General features: G+C 42.8%; 1 protein-coding gene across 1 annotated transcript in view; it reads left to right on the top strand.

Annotated features, from left to right (window-relative positions):
• Positions 1 to 4,529: 4,529 nt before the first annotated feature.
• MSH4 (mutS homolog 4) overlaps positions 4,530 to 13,621 on the top strand; it is a 47,935-nt gene continuing 38,843 nt past the window's right edge. The window contains exons 1-4 of the mRNA XM_048498931.1: positions 4,530 to 4,825; positions 8,364 to 8,528; positions 10,197 to 10,360; positions 11,763 to 11,873. Coding sequence (XP_048354888.1) covers positions 4,573 to 4,825; positions 8,364 to 8,528; positions 10,197 to 10,360; positions 11,763 to 11,873 — 693 coding nt within the window. The 5' untranslated portion in view covers positions 4,530 to 4,572. The remainder of the gene's footprint in view (positions 4,826 to 8,363; positions 8,529 to 10,196; positions 10,361 to 11,762; positions 11,874 to 13,621) is intronic.

The raw sequence follows: 13,621 nt of genomic DNA, 5'->3' as shown, positions 1-13,621 counted from the left end.
TGCCACTATGTATCTGGATTTGCATTGCAGCAAATTTCCACTTTTGGCTTCAGTGCAGGGGTTAGGCAATGAGCCTGAAACCACCTGGTTACATGTTTTAGAGGTCGCTTTTTGACAATATATAAAAATTTGATAGGAAACATGTTCTTTTAATTGGTAAACCTGTCCAAAATGAAAGTTGTAACTTCTGAAAAACCATTGGATTAAAGATCAGGTATATTGGTACTAGTACTGGTACAGTGATGTTTATGTTTTACTTTTGACTGAGATTACCTGGAGATTGTCATCACTGTGTAAATAAACCCACCTTTACATTTCATTATATGAGTCTCCTGACACAGCTGTGAGAATTCTGGACCAATGGCTTTAGGCCACTATCGAGCTGCTGAGGGTAGGCAAACTGAACCTTAATCCAGACAAGACTGAGTTAGTGCTTGGGAAGGCCAGGTGTTTGGCAGTATTCTACTAGACATGGACTTTAACTTCCTTGGTAGATCAGGTGAAGGGTTTTGGGGTGCTCTTGGACTCAACCTTGTTGATAAATAAGGATGGCACTGTTGCTTGGAGTTTTTTCTTTCAATTACATGTTTCTTGTAAACTGGCCCCTTATTTAAACTCTACATAGCCATACTGATTCACTGATCCAATGAAGGCAGAAGGTATGCAAGAAATACAATTTCAGAGGACATTTGGACAAGTTGTCCATGCAGATTTGAGTATGATTTTCATCTGTACATTTTTACTTTGCTTTTAACTGTTATGGTAGGGAGGAGTGGCTGGGACACTTTTTTAAACCAAGGGTTCTCTGAAAAGCACCAGCCACCACAACTCAGAGCCACCTGAGAACATCTAAACTGACCCATTGAGAAGGTATTTTTCTACCTCAGTACTACAGCAATAACAAAGTGACAGTAGCAACTCTAGAAAAAGTATCTCCGAATCAGCTATGTTGTGTTGTTCAGTTTCCAGGAAGATTAAGAGAAATACCCCTGAGAAGTAAATGGTATCAAGTGAAGTCAAAAAAGGTTATTAAAAGATTTTTTTATAACAGAAAAAAGGTAAGGTGTGAATGGATTCAAAAAAGTGGCTGAGAAGCAGCAAAAATGAAAGTCTGGGAGGGCACACAGCCATATAGAGATTTTCAATGAAATAATATAGTTGAACTAACTCGACTGTAACAGTTTCCTTGGAGCCTGTACAGAGTTCTTTACTGATCAACCATTATGTGCCAGTTATTTAATAACCATGAAAGCTTGCTTTTATAACCTTCTTGATCACTGATAACTCTTCTAAATGAACACCATCAATGTTACTGCTTCTGAGACCAGCAATAAGAACTGTAAGGATTTTTAGAGCAGTCTAAGCATTCCACACCTTGGCAGATTCCACATGGGCCAAAACAGCGGTGTGAAAACAGTGTAAAAGGGTTTACACCATTTTCACCCTTCTGTTTTTGGCCCATGCGGAATCCACCCTTGATTTGGATAGTGCTAGGCTAGTCAGATCTCAGAAGTTAAGCAGGGTTGGCTCTGGTTATTATTTGGATGGGCAATCTCCAAACAACAACTGGTTTGTGACATGGAGGCAGGCAAATCACCTCTGAATGTCTCTTGCTGTGAAAACTACAGCAGGGGCATAGAACTCATTTGTTATGAAGACCAGAATGACAAAATGTTGAGCGCGGCAGGGGAGTGGCTGCTAGCCAGACTGCAACAGGTTCGCCTGGCCAAATTGGGCACAGGAGTGGGTGGCTGTCTGGACTTGTGAACCTGCAGCAGAGCCCCCACAGATTAGGAGTGGCGTGGGATTTGATTGGCCTGGCACACAGACCTGATAAGCCCTCTCCAGGGTCCGATGTTGACACCTCTGCCCTTTGGAGTTGCCATAAGTCTGCTTTGACTTGACCATACAAAAGGCCAACACAAGTATTCCACATTTTATTATAACAGCAAGCCGTAGGTGTGTAACTTGATATATTCCAATACTGCACTAGCAACAGACTTGGAAGACTGCCTTATCTAAGATCAACAAATGATCATGGCACAGGAGAGACTTCAAATAAGACTTATATTTTTAGGCAACCACGGGTCAAAAGTTGAGTTCTCTGCTAATTTTTCAATTGACATAAGCCTTTGCAGTAATGTAACTGTAAAGATATGATTAGACTATGTTCTGACAATCTTCAAGCATGCACGTAGGTAAGGGGGGGTTCTCGGGTTTGAACCCCACCATTCATGTCTGAAGCTCCGCCCACCCGTTTGTGGGTTTTTAAAACGTTTTAGTGCTTTTTCGGTTTTTGGCCTGCAGGGAGCGCATTGTTTGGGCTAGCAGCACCAAACTTTCAGGGATTGTTCGGGGGACTCTCCTGATGGTACTACCCAGGTTTGGTGAGGTTTGGTTCAGGGGGTCCAAAGTTATGGACTCCCAAAAGGGGTGCCCCATCCTCCATTGTTTCCAATGGGAACTAATAGAAGATGGGAACTACACGTTTGAGGGTCCATAACTTTGGACCCCATGAACCAAACTTCACCAAACCTGGGATGCATTATCAGGAGAGTGTCTTATTGATACCAAAGGGAGTGCCCCATCCTCCATTGTTTTCAATGGGAGCTAATAGAAGATGAAGGCTACATCTTTGAGGGTCCGTAACTTTGGACATCCTGAGCCAAACTTCACCAAACCTGGGATGTACTATCAGGAGAGTCTCTTATTGATGCCACCCAGGTTTTGTGAAGTTTGGTCCAGGGAGTCCAAAGCTATGGACTCCCAAAGGGGGTGCCCCCATCCCCCATTGTTTCCAATGGGAGCTTAGGAGATGGGGCTACACCTTTGAGGGTCCATAACATTGCACCCTAGAACCAAACTTCCACGAGAAACAAGGTGGTATCATTAGGAGAGACTCCTAAAGATACCCTGAAAGTTTGGTGCTTCTAGCTTAACCATTGCATCCCTGACAGCAGGCACCCCCCAAATTTTCCCAGATTCTCCTTTTTAATCCACCCCCTTTGGAATGGATTTAAAGGGAGAATCTGAGGTCCTTAGTTTAGATTAGTTTGGATTTATATCCCCCCTTTCTCTCCTGTAGGAGACTCAAAGGGGCTTACAATCTCCTTGCCCTTGCTCCCTCACAACAAACACCCTGTGAGGTGCGTGGGGCTGAGAGAGCTCTGAAAAGCTGTGACTAGCCCAAGGTCACTCAGCTGGCGTGTGTGGGAGTGCACAGGCTAATCTGAATTCCCCAGATAAGCCTCCACAGCTCAAGTGGCCGAGCAGGGAATCAAACCCAGTTCCTCCAGATTAGAATGCACCTGCTCTTAACCACTATGCCACATTGAAAGTGATGCTGTTTCAGGGTGGGGATAATCCACACCCCAAGAGCAGCATCACTTTCAATGTTATTTAACTAGGGACCCCAGATTCTCCCTTTAAGGTGGATCTAGTTTAAACACCATTGAAAGTGATGCTGTTTGGGGGTGGATTCCTGCATCACAGCGGCTGCCCCGGGGGGGGTGGGGGCGCAAAACTCAGATTTTGCACCAGGCTCCATTTTTCCCTCCTATGCTACTCCAGCCCAGAGGGGAGGGGCAAGGGAGGGCAGGGCAGGGGAGTCTGCCATCCCTGACCTCGGAGAGCTGCTTTTATAAGCGCTAGGCCAGGGGCGGGGCTTGGGGAGGCGTGGCCATGCCCTGGGGCGGGTGGGTGTGTGGACCCACCCCAACCCCCCCCCCCCATAAAAAATCTATACCTACGTCCCTGTTTTCAAGTCCCTTGATTTGTATTGCATATGATTGCATGCTGTCCAGGGACTTTGGTGATTGGGGGGGTTTAACAAATATACAAAAAATAAATAAATGATTTGAAGGTGATAGCTGGGAAAGGTATGGTATTCAATCCAACCAGAAGAAGGTGGAAGGGCTCCGTACCGGCTGACAGGTTAAATAGGCGCTTTCCCTTTTTCCATAATTCGAGCTCCCTTCCAGCAAAAGCTGCCCATTGAATTTTTTCTTTGGCAGGAGTGGGAAGCTGTTACGAATGGGATCCCAGTGATCCTTGGGGAGTTGGGGGGAGAATATTTCTTAATATAAAAATGTTAAAATCTACAGTCAAAAGATGGGCATTTTGGCAGAGAATAATAGGGCGATGGAGAGAAGACGCAATCGGTGTGCAAGAGGCCAGTGGCCTTTATGAGACAGAGGGATATATATTCGCCCACGGGCAGGGATTCTTTGGTGATCGTGTGGGGCCATCCCGCTAATAAAAAAAACCGAAGCGGCATTCTCAATGGCAGGCATTGCATTCTTCCTTTCTTCTCATCGGCATCCAGTAGAATTTCTTATACTTTAAAAACTGTTTCTGGTTGAAGTAGGGCAAATCAAGCACCTGTGGACACACAGCACATGAAGACACCGGAGAGGGAAAAGGTTCTACATCTAAGCACCGCCTGCTTTAAATTAGGTGCGATGGGCATGTTGTCGGACAGATGCTTTTGCGCATGTGCACCCGCCGGTAATTCTTCGCGGCGCCATTTCGTGCGCCCCGAAGTTGAACGCAGGCGGCTTTTATGGAAACCGAATGCCGGATGCAAATAACGGCGCTCGAGGAAGTCAGTTAATGGAGGAAGCCGCAGCAGCGTCCACTTCTTATTCGGGCCATTGCTCGTCTTCGTCTGGGGCGGAGCACCTGCCTTGTTATCAGTTCGGGTTGCAACAGACCCCGGGTGGCGACCTCCTGCGCTCTTCCTCGAACGATTGTCCGGTTGGTCCCCAGAAAGGCCGGGGCTTTAGCGGTGTTTTTACTCCGACCTTACTCCCGAGGAGGACCGAAGGTGGGCGCTGCATGACAGCTCTCTTTCCTCAGTGGAGATCGTTTTTCTGTCCCGCACGCACCATCTCTCGTTGTAAAAACTTAATGCCTCATAGATGGGTTTTTAAAAAAATAGCATTGGCAGATATTAGTAGCGACAACCTCCTCACTCAAGTGAATCGACTATATTTCACAGCCCCTCCCATTTTTTAAAATCAGGACATTTGTATTAGCTTTGTAGTGTCATCTTTGAGGAAAGAAAATGACAACTACAAATGCACTTTTATTTTTTCCAGAATGTGGATTTCAGCTTTTCTCGGAATAAACAATAGCCCCTCTTTTGTAAACATTTTTAGTATTCTTCTACGTGTGCACAATAATATAAAAGCTTTTTTGTTTGTTGAAATACTAGATTCTGGTTATAAGTGCATCGTTTATAGTTAAATATGCCAACGATTCATAGTATGGAGTTTGGAGTGAAATGTACACTAAGTTTTTGTCTGGAGTAGACGGTTTTCATCTAACTAGCAGTACTATGGGCCTCCGCTGTAAAGTTGTTCAAAGAAAACTTCTGGTTAACACAACAAAGCTGTTACGTTAGAGATGTCAGGAAGACGGGTGTTAGAATTCACACTCAAGCCCTCCTGAGTAACTTACATGCCAATGTTGCTTTGATCAGCACTTGAAGGATAAGAACCATATATTCTGTTGTCAAAATATCTCCCAGATTCATGGGGTCAAGCTGGCACCTGACTGATCCTGTTGCCTCATTTTTATGTAAAATCTTTCTGTATTTAAGAAAACCAGTGAACCAAAAAAGTTAATGTAAAACTTTATGCATTATTCTTTTTATTTTCGTAACATCTACTCCAGACAAAACTATAGCGTATGTTTCATTCCAAACTACATATTATGAATGGCTGGCATATTAGCTATAAACGATGCACTTATAGCCAGTAGCTAGTGTTTCACCAAACAAAACCCTTTTACATTTTGGACACATAGAAGAGTCCTAAAATGTTTACAAAAGAGGGGCTATTGTTTATTCCAAGAAAAGCTGAAATCCAGATTCTGGAAAGAATAAAACAGTGCATTTGTAGTTGTCATTTTGTTTTCTAAGAGATGACACTACAACCTGTCAATTAACCCGTCAAAAGTGCCCTGAAGTTTCTCAGTGGTGTTGTTAAGGGGTTTCAGGAGCCTCAGTTTTTGAACTTTTTCACATATTGGATTTTTCTTCCGAATTCTCACTTACAGGAACAGCAGTGGCATAGTGGTTAAGAGCAGGTATATTATAATCTGGAGGAACTGGGTTTGATTCCCCACTCTGCTGCTTGAGCTGTGGAGGCTTATCTGGGGAATTCAGATTAACCTGTGCACTCCAGCACACTCCAGCTGGTTGACCTTGGGCTAGTCACAGTTCTGAGCTCTCTCAGCCCCACCTACCTCACAGGGTGTTTGTTGTGAGGGGGGAAGGGAAAGGAGTTTGTAAGCCCCTTTGAGTCTCCTTACAGGAGAGAAAGGGGGGATATAATCCAACTCTTCTTTACAGAATTTCACTTCCAGTACTCAAAATAATGCCCTGTATGCCTGGAAACTACACTATTGGTTAACAAATTATGTAACGCTTAAAAGGGAGGGCACTGTTTCAACCTCCAAATTTATGGAGTTGGACTATTGAAATCTGCATGGTCTGAAAGCAATTATAAACTAATTGTGTAGGAATTTTAATAATTTTTTAATTTAAAAACTAGCAGTTGATGTTTATGCTTAAAGTACTTCAATATTTTTAAAATCACAACACATTCTTTTTTAAAAAAACTTTTAAAAGTTAAAATTATTGAGCAGGTGTTTTATCAAGGACTACAGGAAATAAAACATAATTAGACCGCATAAAACATTCAGTGAGCAATGCAATAGGACTAGGATTACAGAATTAGAGAACAATTCAAATAAGCTATTTAAGACATACTGTAAACAATGCAGAAGGTCAATTACATAGGCGGTTTCCGCACATTCAGGCTTGGCGGCTTGCATAGGCATGAGCACGAACGACCCCACAGCCCCCCGAACAGCTGCCTACTTTTTCCCTGCCTTTCGTCGCTCCGAGGAGGGAAGGGGACACGCCCCCTGGCCAGAGCGACGATTGAAGCAACGGAGGCAAGGAGGCGTGTCCCCTTCCCTCCTTGGAGCGATGAAAGGCAGGGAAAAGGTAGGCAGCTGTTCGGGAATGCCACGGGAATACGCTGGCTGCCACCTGCTGCTGTTTGCTCGGCAACGGGTGGCAACCGGTGTATTCCAACAAACTCGCCCCCCGAGCGAGTTTCAGAAGTGGCGCCTTCGTGCCACTTCAGGGGAGCCAGGACGGTGCTGCTGCAATGCAGCAGCGCCTCCTGTGCAAACAGTGCACTAGGGACCAGTTTTTTTCCCGTCCCTGGAGCGCTGTTGTTTCCCCATGCGGAAACCGCCATAGTATATGAAATGCAGTAAAAGCAAGTAATACCTGCAACAATAATTGCAGTGGATTACAATTTTGTTCTGTTATAAAGGTGCCCTCTAGACCTGCTACATTCTGCTACAGTTCTAGTTTCTATTTTAAAATGCCCTATTGAATATTACCTACCATTTTGCACATTCAGCAAATTGATAGAAATGTAGGACCCTTCCAGACTGGAGATAAAGGGCACAAAAAAAATTTAGGAGTTGAAATGTAAAGGGGGGAATCCTGAGTGAGTCTGCTCTGCAGGAAGTCTTTTTTTAAAAGCGTTTTAAAGATTGCAACTGACAGAACATTTCAATTGTTAAAAAAAGCATGATTGGAAAGGGAGATTAGAAGTGGAAGGGTGATGTCATCTCAATATATTGTATATCTGATAATCCCATGGAATCCAAAAAGTGTGGGGTTGTATATCTCTTAAATTATAAGATCACTATTGTTATTTATATAGAGTATTCATAATCTGCCCTATCTGTTAACACCCAAGATGATTCACAACAAATGCTGTAAAACACACATCGATAAAATGTATGCCAATTAAACAGATAAAACCAAAATAAAGCCAGCTTTCAGCAGGTAACATAATTAAATTAGCATGTACCAGCTCAAAAACTCAGCACAAAAGATCAGTTAATAGGAAACAATAGTGGATAAAAATATCTTGAAACCCCAGTATTTAAAGATCAATGTTTAGCTCTAGATAAGACTATTTTGTGTTTGACAAAAGAAAATAAAGAAATAAAAGAAAGACAATAATTTTTAATCAGTAAATTAAGCATGGAATAATGTGACATAAGCACAGTATATGTAGATCACTGTTTTTGGTTGAATTTGCATTACTAAAATAGTGTATGTATGTACAAATGTATTAACATGGGAAAATAAGTTTGGAAGTTGATTGTTGGTGTCCCTTTTTTTGTTCTAACATATGAAATATCCCAGATGTAATTTAAATTGAATTCAATAGAATCAAGGTTGCTATCACTAGTGGCTGTTTCAAACTTATAAGAAAACTGAAAACATAGCATGAGATGCTGGTTGAGAGCAATTCCTCTCTTTGCAGATTCATACTTTGGAGACAAAAGTTCTCATACAGAAAATGTTAGCACAGTCAATTTGACAAGTCCTTCTTCAACTAGAGGTTTAAATAATGCACGGACAGGAAAAACACCATTCTCTTCTAATAGATCGGGGCATAGAAATTGGACTCCTTTCAGAGGATATTCAGGTAAAGGTAACCTGCAGTAGTTTTTAAAAATATTTAAATGTGAAAATCATACATGTAAATTTTTATTTCTCTGTTTTCATAGAGTATTATGGTCGTTCAAAAAGGCATGCTTTGAGAGCTTTAACCATTTTTTCCATTTTCCTGCAAAGTGTTACAATGTCTATTAAGATAGGTTTGGAAATGTATGTTGTATTTATGTGCTTTTGCATTGTCTGAAGCAAGAGTCCATCTTGCCTGCAGAATGTTTGGTTTGGGAAATCTCATCAGATCTTGGAAGCTAAGCAAAGCCAGTTAATATTTGGATTGGACGCCCAACAAAGTATACTAGAATCACTACGCAGATGCAGGCAATGGCAAAACACCCTGAACATCTCTTGCCTTGAAAACTATACAGGATTGCCATAAGTTAGCTGCAATTTGATAACAAAAGGAGGGGCTTTATAGACAGTTATTTTCAATTACAGTAATTGTCATTCTCTAAGAGGTAGGTGCAAAGGTATCCCTAGCTGAGGGTCCATGTTGCCTTCACAGTACTGAAGCTGCTTCATTGTATATTTCTGCGATGCCTTTCTAACTAATTGGGGGTTTCAGAGTTGGTGAACATTAAAACATTTTGAAAGGAAAAATTAAAGACATTAAACCCACAACCAGTTGAGAGAAGAACTTGGGTTATTTTGTCATGCATGAATGTATGGAAATAACAGAAGTACTGGCCTGAAACCAAAAGTAATGCAGTCTTCATATTCAGTTCTGTTCAGAACTGAGTATTGAGACTGCATTGCTTTTGTGAAATCATCAAGTAATAGGCTAGTATTTTTCTGATTTCTGTGCATAGTTCCTAAGGTTAGATGTGTTGGAATAGGAAGATAAAAAAATTCACATACAGACAAATTTAATAATTGTAGCCAATAACACTCTTTTGAAGAAACTGTACTGTAAGGGGTCCAGTTGGGCAATATTACCTATATCGGATCTCAGATATGTAGCACAATGTGTCAGATGTGAAACACAGTGCAACATCACTGCACAAAGTACTGTGCAGTGCTCTGTGGGGCCGGGGGTGTGTGGCAGCTGTGGGGATAGCAGAGGGGGGATGGCGGCTCCTCTGGAGGGACACGCCCACGCTACCTTCCAACCTCCTGGGGTCGGAGGGTAGCATGGATGTGTCCCTCCAGCCCTCCAGAGCAGCGCTGGAAGGAGGTGAGTGAAGGGGACGCGAAAAACGGCACCATCATGCATGGAGCCGCCTCTGGTTTGGCCCCTCGACTCACCTTTCCTTCCAGCACTGCTCTGGAGGGCTGGAGGGACACGCCCACGCTATCCTCCGACCTCCAGGCCACGTGAAGCCGCAGTATAAGACTGAAAGAGCCACATGCGGCTCGGGAACCGCAGGTTGCAGACCCCTAGACTGGGTGGCCTGTGTGGCCCCTTCCAACTCTGTGATTCTGTGACATCATATATTCATGCACTCATCTCCATAATGATATAGAATTCAAGAAACTTGATTCCCCCCTCCCTCAGATAAATTATTTTGAATTTCACAGTTGTGGTGTGACTGGAATAATCTCATAATTTAAATATTAAATTCCGACAGAAATTAAGCAAACCCCATTACATGGAGGAATTTCGTGGATTGAATTAGAATTCTTATTTGTATCTATTTTACAGTTACATCATCATCATCGATATCAGTTCATAATGCTGCATCCGTTATTGTAGCTGTAATAGAAGGGAGAGGTCTTGCTAGAGGTGAAGTGGGAATGGCAAGTGTTGACTTAAAAAATCCTGAGGTGGTGCTGTCTCAGTTTGCAGACAATACAACATATGCCAAGGTAAATCTGAATGAATCTTTTTACATTTTTAACTCCACTGGTACTGAAGTCAGTAGGAACTCTCTTCACACAATTTTGCCCTTTATTTTTAGGCAGTGCATGCAGACTTCACAGTACGAAAAACATGTACAGCTGTTTTATATTTTGGAAGGAATTTTTAAATTTAATTTCCTATCCTACTATCACTTGGTTTTCAATAGTTTTTTTTATAATGGATGTTGTTATTAGATTCAATTTTTTAAAGTGTAGCCACCTTGAACATCTTTTAAAAATGAAAAGGCAGCATATAAATGTGCTAAATAATACAAAAATAGTATGTAGATCAAAAACTTTAAGGAGCAAAAGATAGCTAAAATCTGATTTTTGAGGGGAATTATATTCTTGGTTGTGGTTTATATTTGTATCTTACCTAAACAGCATCTTACCTAAACAGCAAAGATGACTTAGTATTCACTTTCAGTCTCTGCTAGCATTCAAAGATGAAATGATGAACAATCTGTTTAAATAATATTTTTGTTCTATAATATTTAATACATTTTTATATCTAACATGGACCTACAGCCCTGGCTTATTCTTATATGAATGTGTCCATAAAGCCTTACAGTTAAAGTATTGTCTTTTAATTTGTGGATTTCTCCTTAAAACTGTACACAGTTTGGAGATACAGACAAACCCCCTCCTAATCTTCAAAATTCTTCATGACCTTGCCCACATCTCTCTGCTTTAATATCCTACTTAACTCTCTTCTATTATGTATCTTCCCATTACCTCTGGTGTCTGAAGGCCCTGCTTCCTCAAATGACTACCCTTGCTTTCCGGAATTGCGTAACTGACCTTGGTGCTGCCTCAGCTTTTGGCACAATCCCTTATTGAAACTAAATCTGATGGGCAGTCCAATTTATAGCCCCAGGTGATTGGAAATAGCACTTCTACCACTGCTAAAAGTACAAGCTCTGGCATAATTGCCTGTGAACCCCAGGTGGAAGCTGACTAATATCAGCGATTGGAAGTCAGCACAGGTCTGCAGAGACCCCAACTTCTGGGTGTCACCGCCATGGAGATGAGAGGTGGCTGGTCATCAGCACCTTGGCTCCCTCCTCTTGCAGGGGTGATCTTTCCATCAGCAGAGAGGGCAAACATATTGGTGCGGCTCCATGACATAGGATTGGGCTGTCAGTATAACTGAACAAACTGTATATTCTTCCAATTTTATCCGTGTTTCTGTCTTCCTTTTTTTTCTCTGTAGCCTCCCTTTCTCAATTTTTAGATTATTTTGGTAGAAAGCCTCTGTAAGGCATTGTGTACGTTCATGGCATAATGTAAAAGTAATAGTAGCAACTTGATGTACTTGTAAATTGTTGAAATATGTATTTTTAATTGAGACTCTCTTCATGTTTTCTAGGTTATCACAAAACTCAGAATTTTAACACCCTTAGAAATAATAATGTCAAACACTGCATGTGATGCAGGAAATGCAACAAAATTGTTCAGCTTGATAACAGAAAATTTCAAGGTACACTTGGTCACTTATTTAACTTTCACTTATAATTTGAGAAATGTAATTGATTGAGCCTTCATTTTGAAGTCATATCTAGATTTCTTAATGTTACATCTTCGTGGTCTTCTGTGCAGTCCTACATTGGGACTGCGCTTGCACAGGCCAGCCACAACATGTCAAATGGCAAGTTTTAGTGAAAATTAGAATGGGACAATGCTAGGAAGAAGAACTCTCCAGAGTGTTCCTCCTCCTCCCAAACAGAGCCCAGGGCAGGCTTTCCCTCCCCAAAAGTCACATGACTAGGAGGGAGGATGAGGACTCCCCTCAGTTCTTCTACCACCTCAAAAAGCAGCATGAAGTTTCTCTTGTTCTGTTATGTAGAGTTGCTGCAGCCCACTTTCATATTTCTGAGGTAAAATTTCTCTCCCTTCAGGATGCTTGCCAAATGAGAGGCACTGTTTAAGAAACACTCCACTTGTGGGGCTAAAATGGCAAAGAATGATGCCCACAAGAATTGCCTCTTGTGCCTGGGTGAAGGCCATATTCCCACCACCTGCCACTTTTGGGCTCTCCTTGTCCCCAAGACTTTGGCAGTGAGACCCTCTTGGCTGAAGGCCTCTTTGTGGGAGAAACTGTTGGCTCCTGAGGGCTTTATGAGGATAGCTTGTCTAAATACCCCTCTGTGGTATCCCTTGTGGGACCGTCCTCCAAGTTGCCAAGCTTTTCCTGCTCCCTGCTCCAAATCTTGCGGGTGCAGCCCTTTTAACCAGCAGTACTAGCAGCAGTTTTTGACACTGACAGATGGTGTCACTGCCAAGGCGGCTTGCTGGAGGTGCAGCGTCGATCAACATCCAAGATGTTTGGCCACCTTGATGTGGAGCTTTGTTTTACAGATGACACTTCACCTTGCTTTGCCTCCCCAAAGCATCAACATCAATATTCCTCACTGCCATGGGCATTTTTAAGGCTCATCAACTATCTTTCAAAACCGGTTTGTGACACTTCTACCAACTCCCAAACCAAGGCTTCTCCTTAGCATCGAGACCTGTAGAAGCCGATACACTCACCTCCAAGACGTTTGTTGATGCTGATCCTTTGACGTTGGCGGCTGATTTTTCTGTCCTTTTCCATGTGAGAGTCTTTGATGTCAAAGTGGCTGCGTCCTGACTCTTTCCTACTGGGGTTTGCTCCCTCTCCTGTGGGGTCTATGCCTTTGACCGAAGGGGGTGATTCATTGAGCGGTGAAGTCATTGAGGTGCCTTTGAAACTGTCCCACTTTCTGAGAGACCTGAGCGCTCCTATCAGGGTTTTGAGTACCCTTGGCCCATGTCTGATAGCCCATCTGCCTCCTCCTTCTGGCCTCCTTATGATCCATGGCTGTATTTTCCACAGTACCCTCCTTGGTGGCCTCCCAGTGGGCATCCTAGTAGAACTATTTCACAGGCTTCTTCTCACAGAGGCAAGGAGTTGTGTCATAAGCATCAGGGGTCTCCTAAGCTGCCTTGCTGTCTTAGTCTTCAGTGTTCTTCCCTGCCTCACACTGCTGGATAGGGTTTGCCTTCCAGGAGGAACTCTTCAAGTGACTCCTCGGACGAGGGCATTTGATCCTTTCCTGATGACAATTTGGGCCCATCTAATGCTGATGTGTCCCCATCAGACGATCTCAAACTTTACTTGGAAAATCTCATCCAGCCCTCAAACTCAGTTACCAGCCTCTGGCTCCAGCTTCCACAGATCCTGTCCTGGGGGGTCCTCTATACTCC

This window comes from Sphaerodactylus townsendi, linkage group LG05 (assembly GCF_021028975.2).
Source record: "Sphaerodactylus townsendi isolate TG3544 linkage group LG05, MPM_Stown_v2.3, whole genome shotgun sequence".
NCBI classification, from domain to species: domain Eukaryota; kingdom Metazoa; phylum Chordata; class Lepidosauria; order Squamata; family Sphaerodactylidae; genus Sphaerodactylus; species Sphaerodactylus townsendi.
This window is presented reverse-complemented; position numbering and strand designations above follow the sequence as displayed.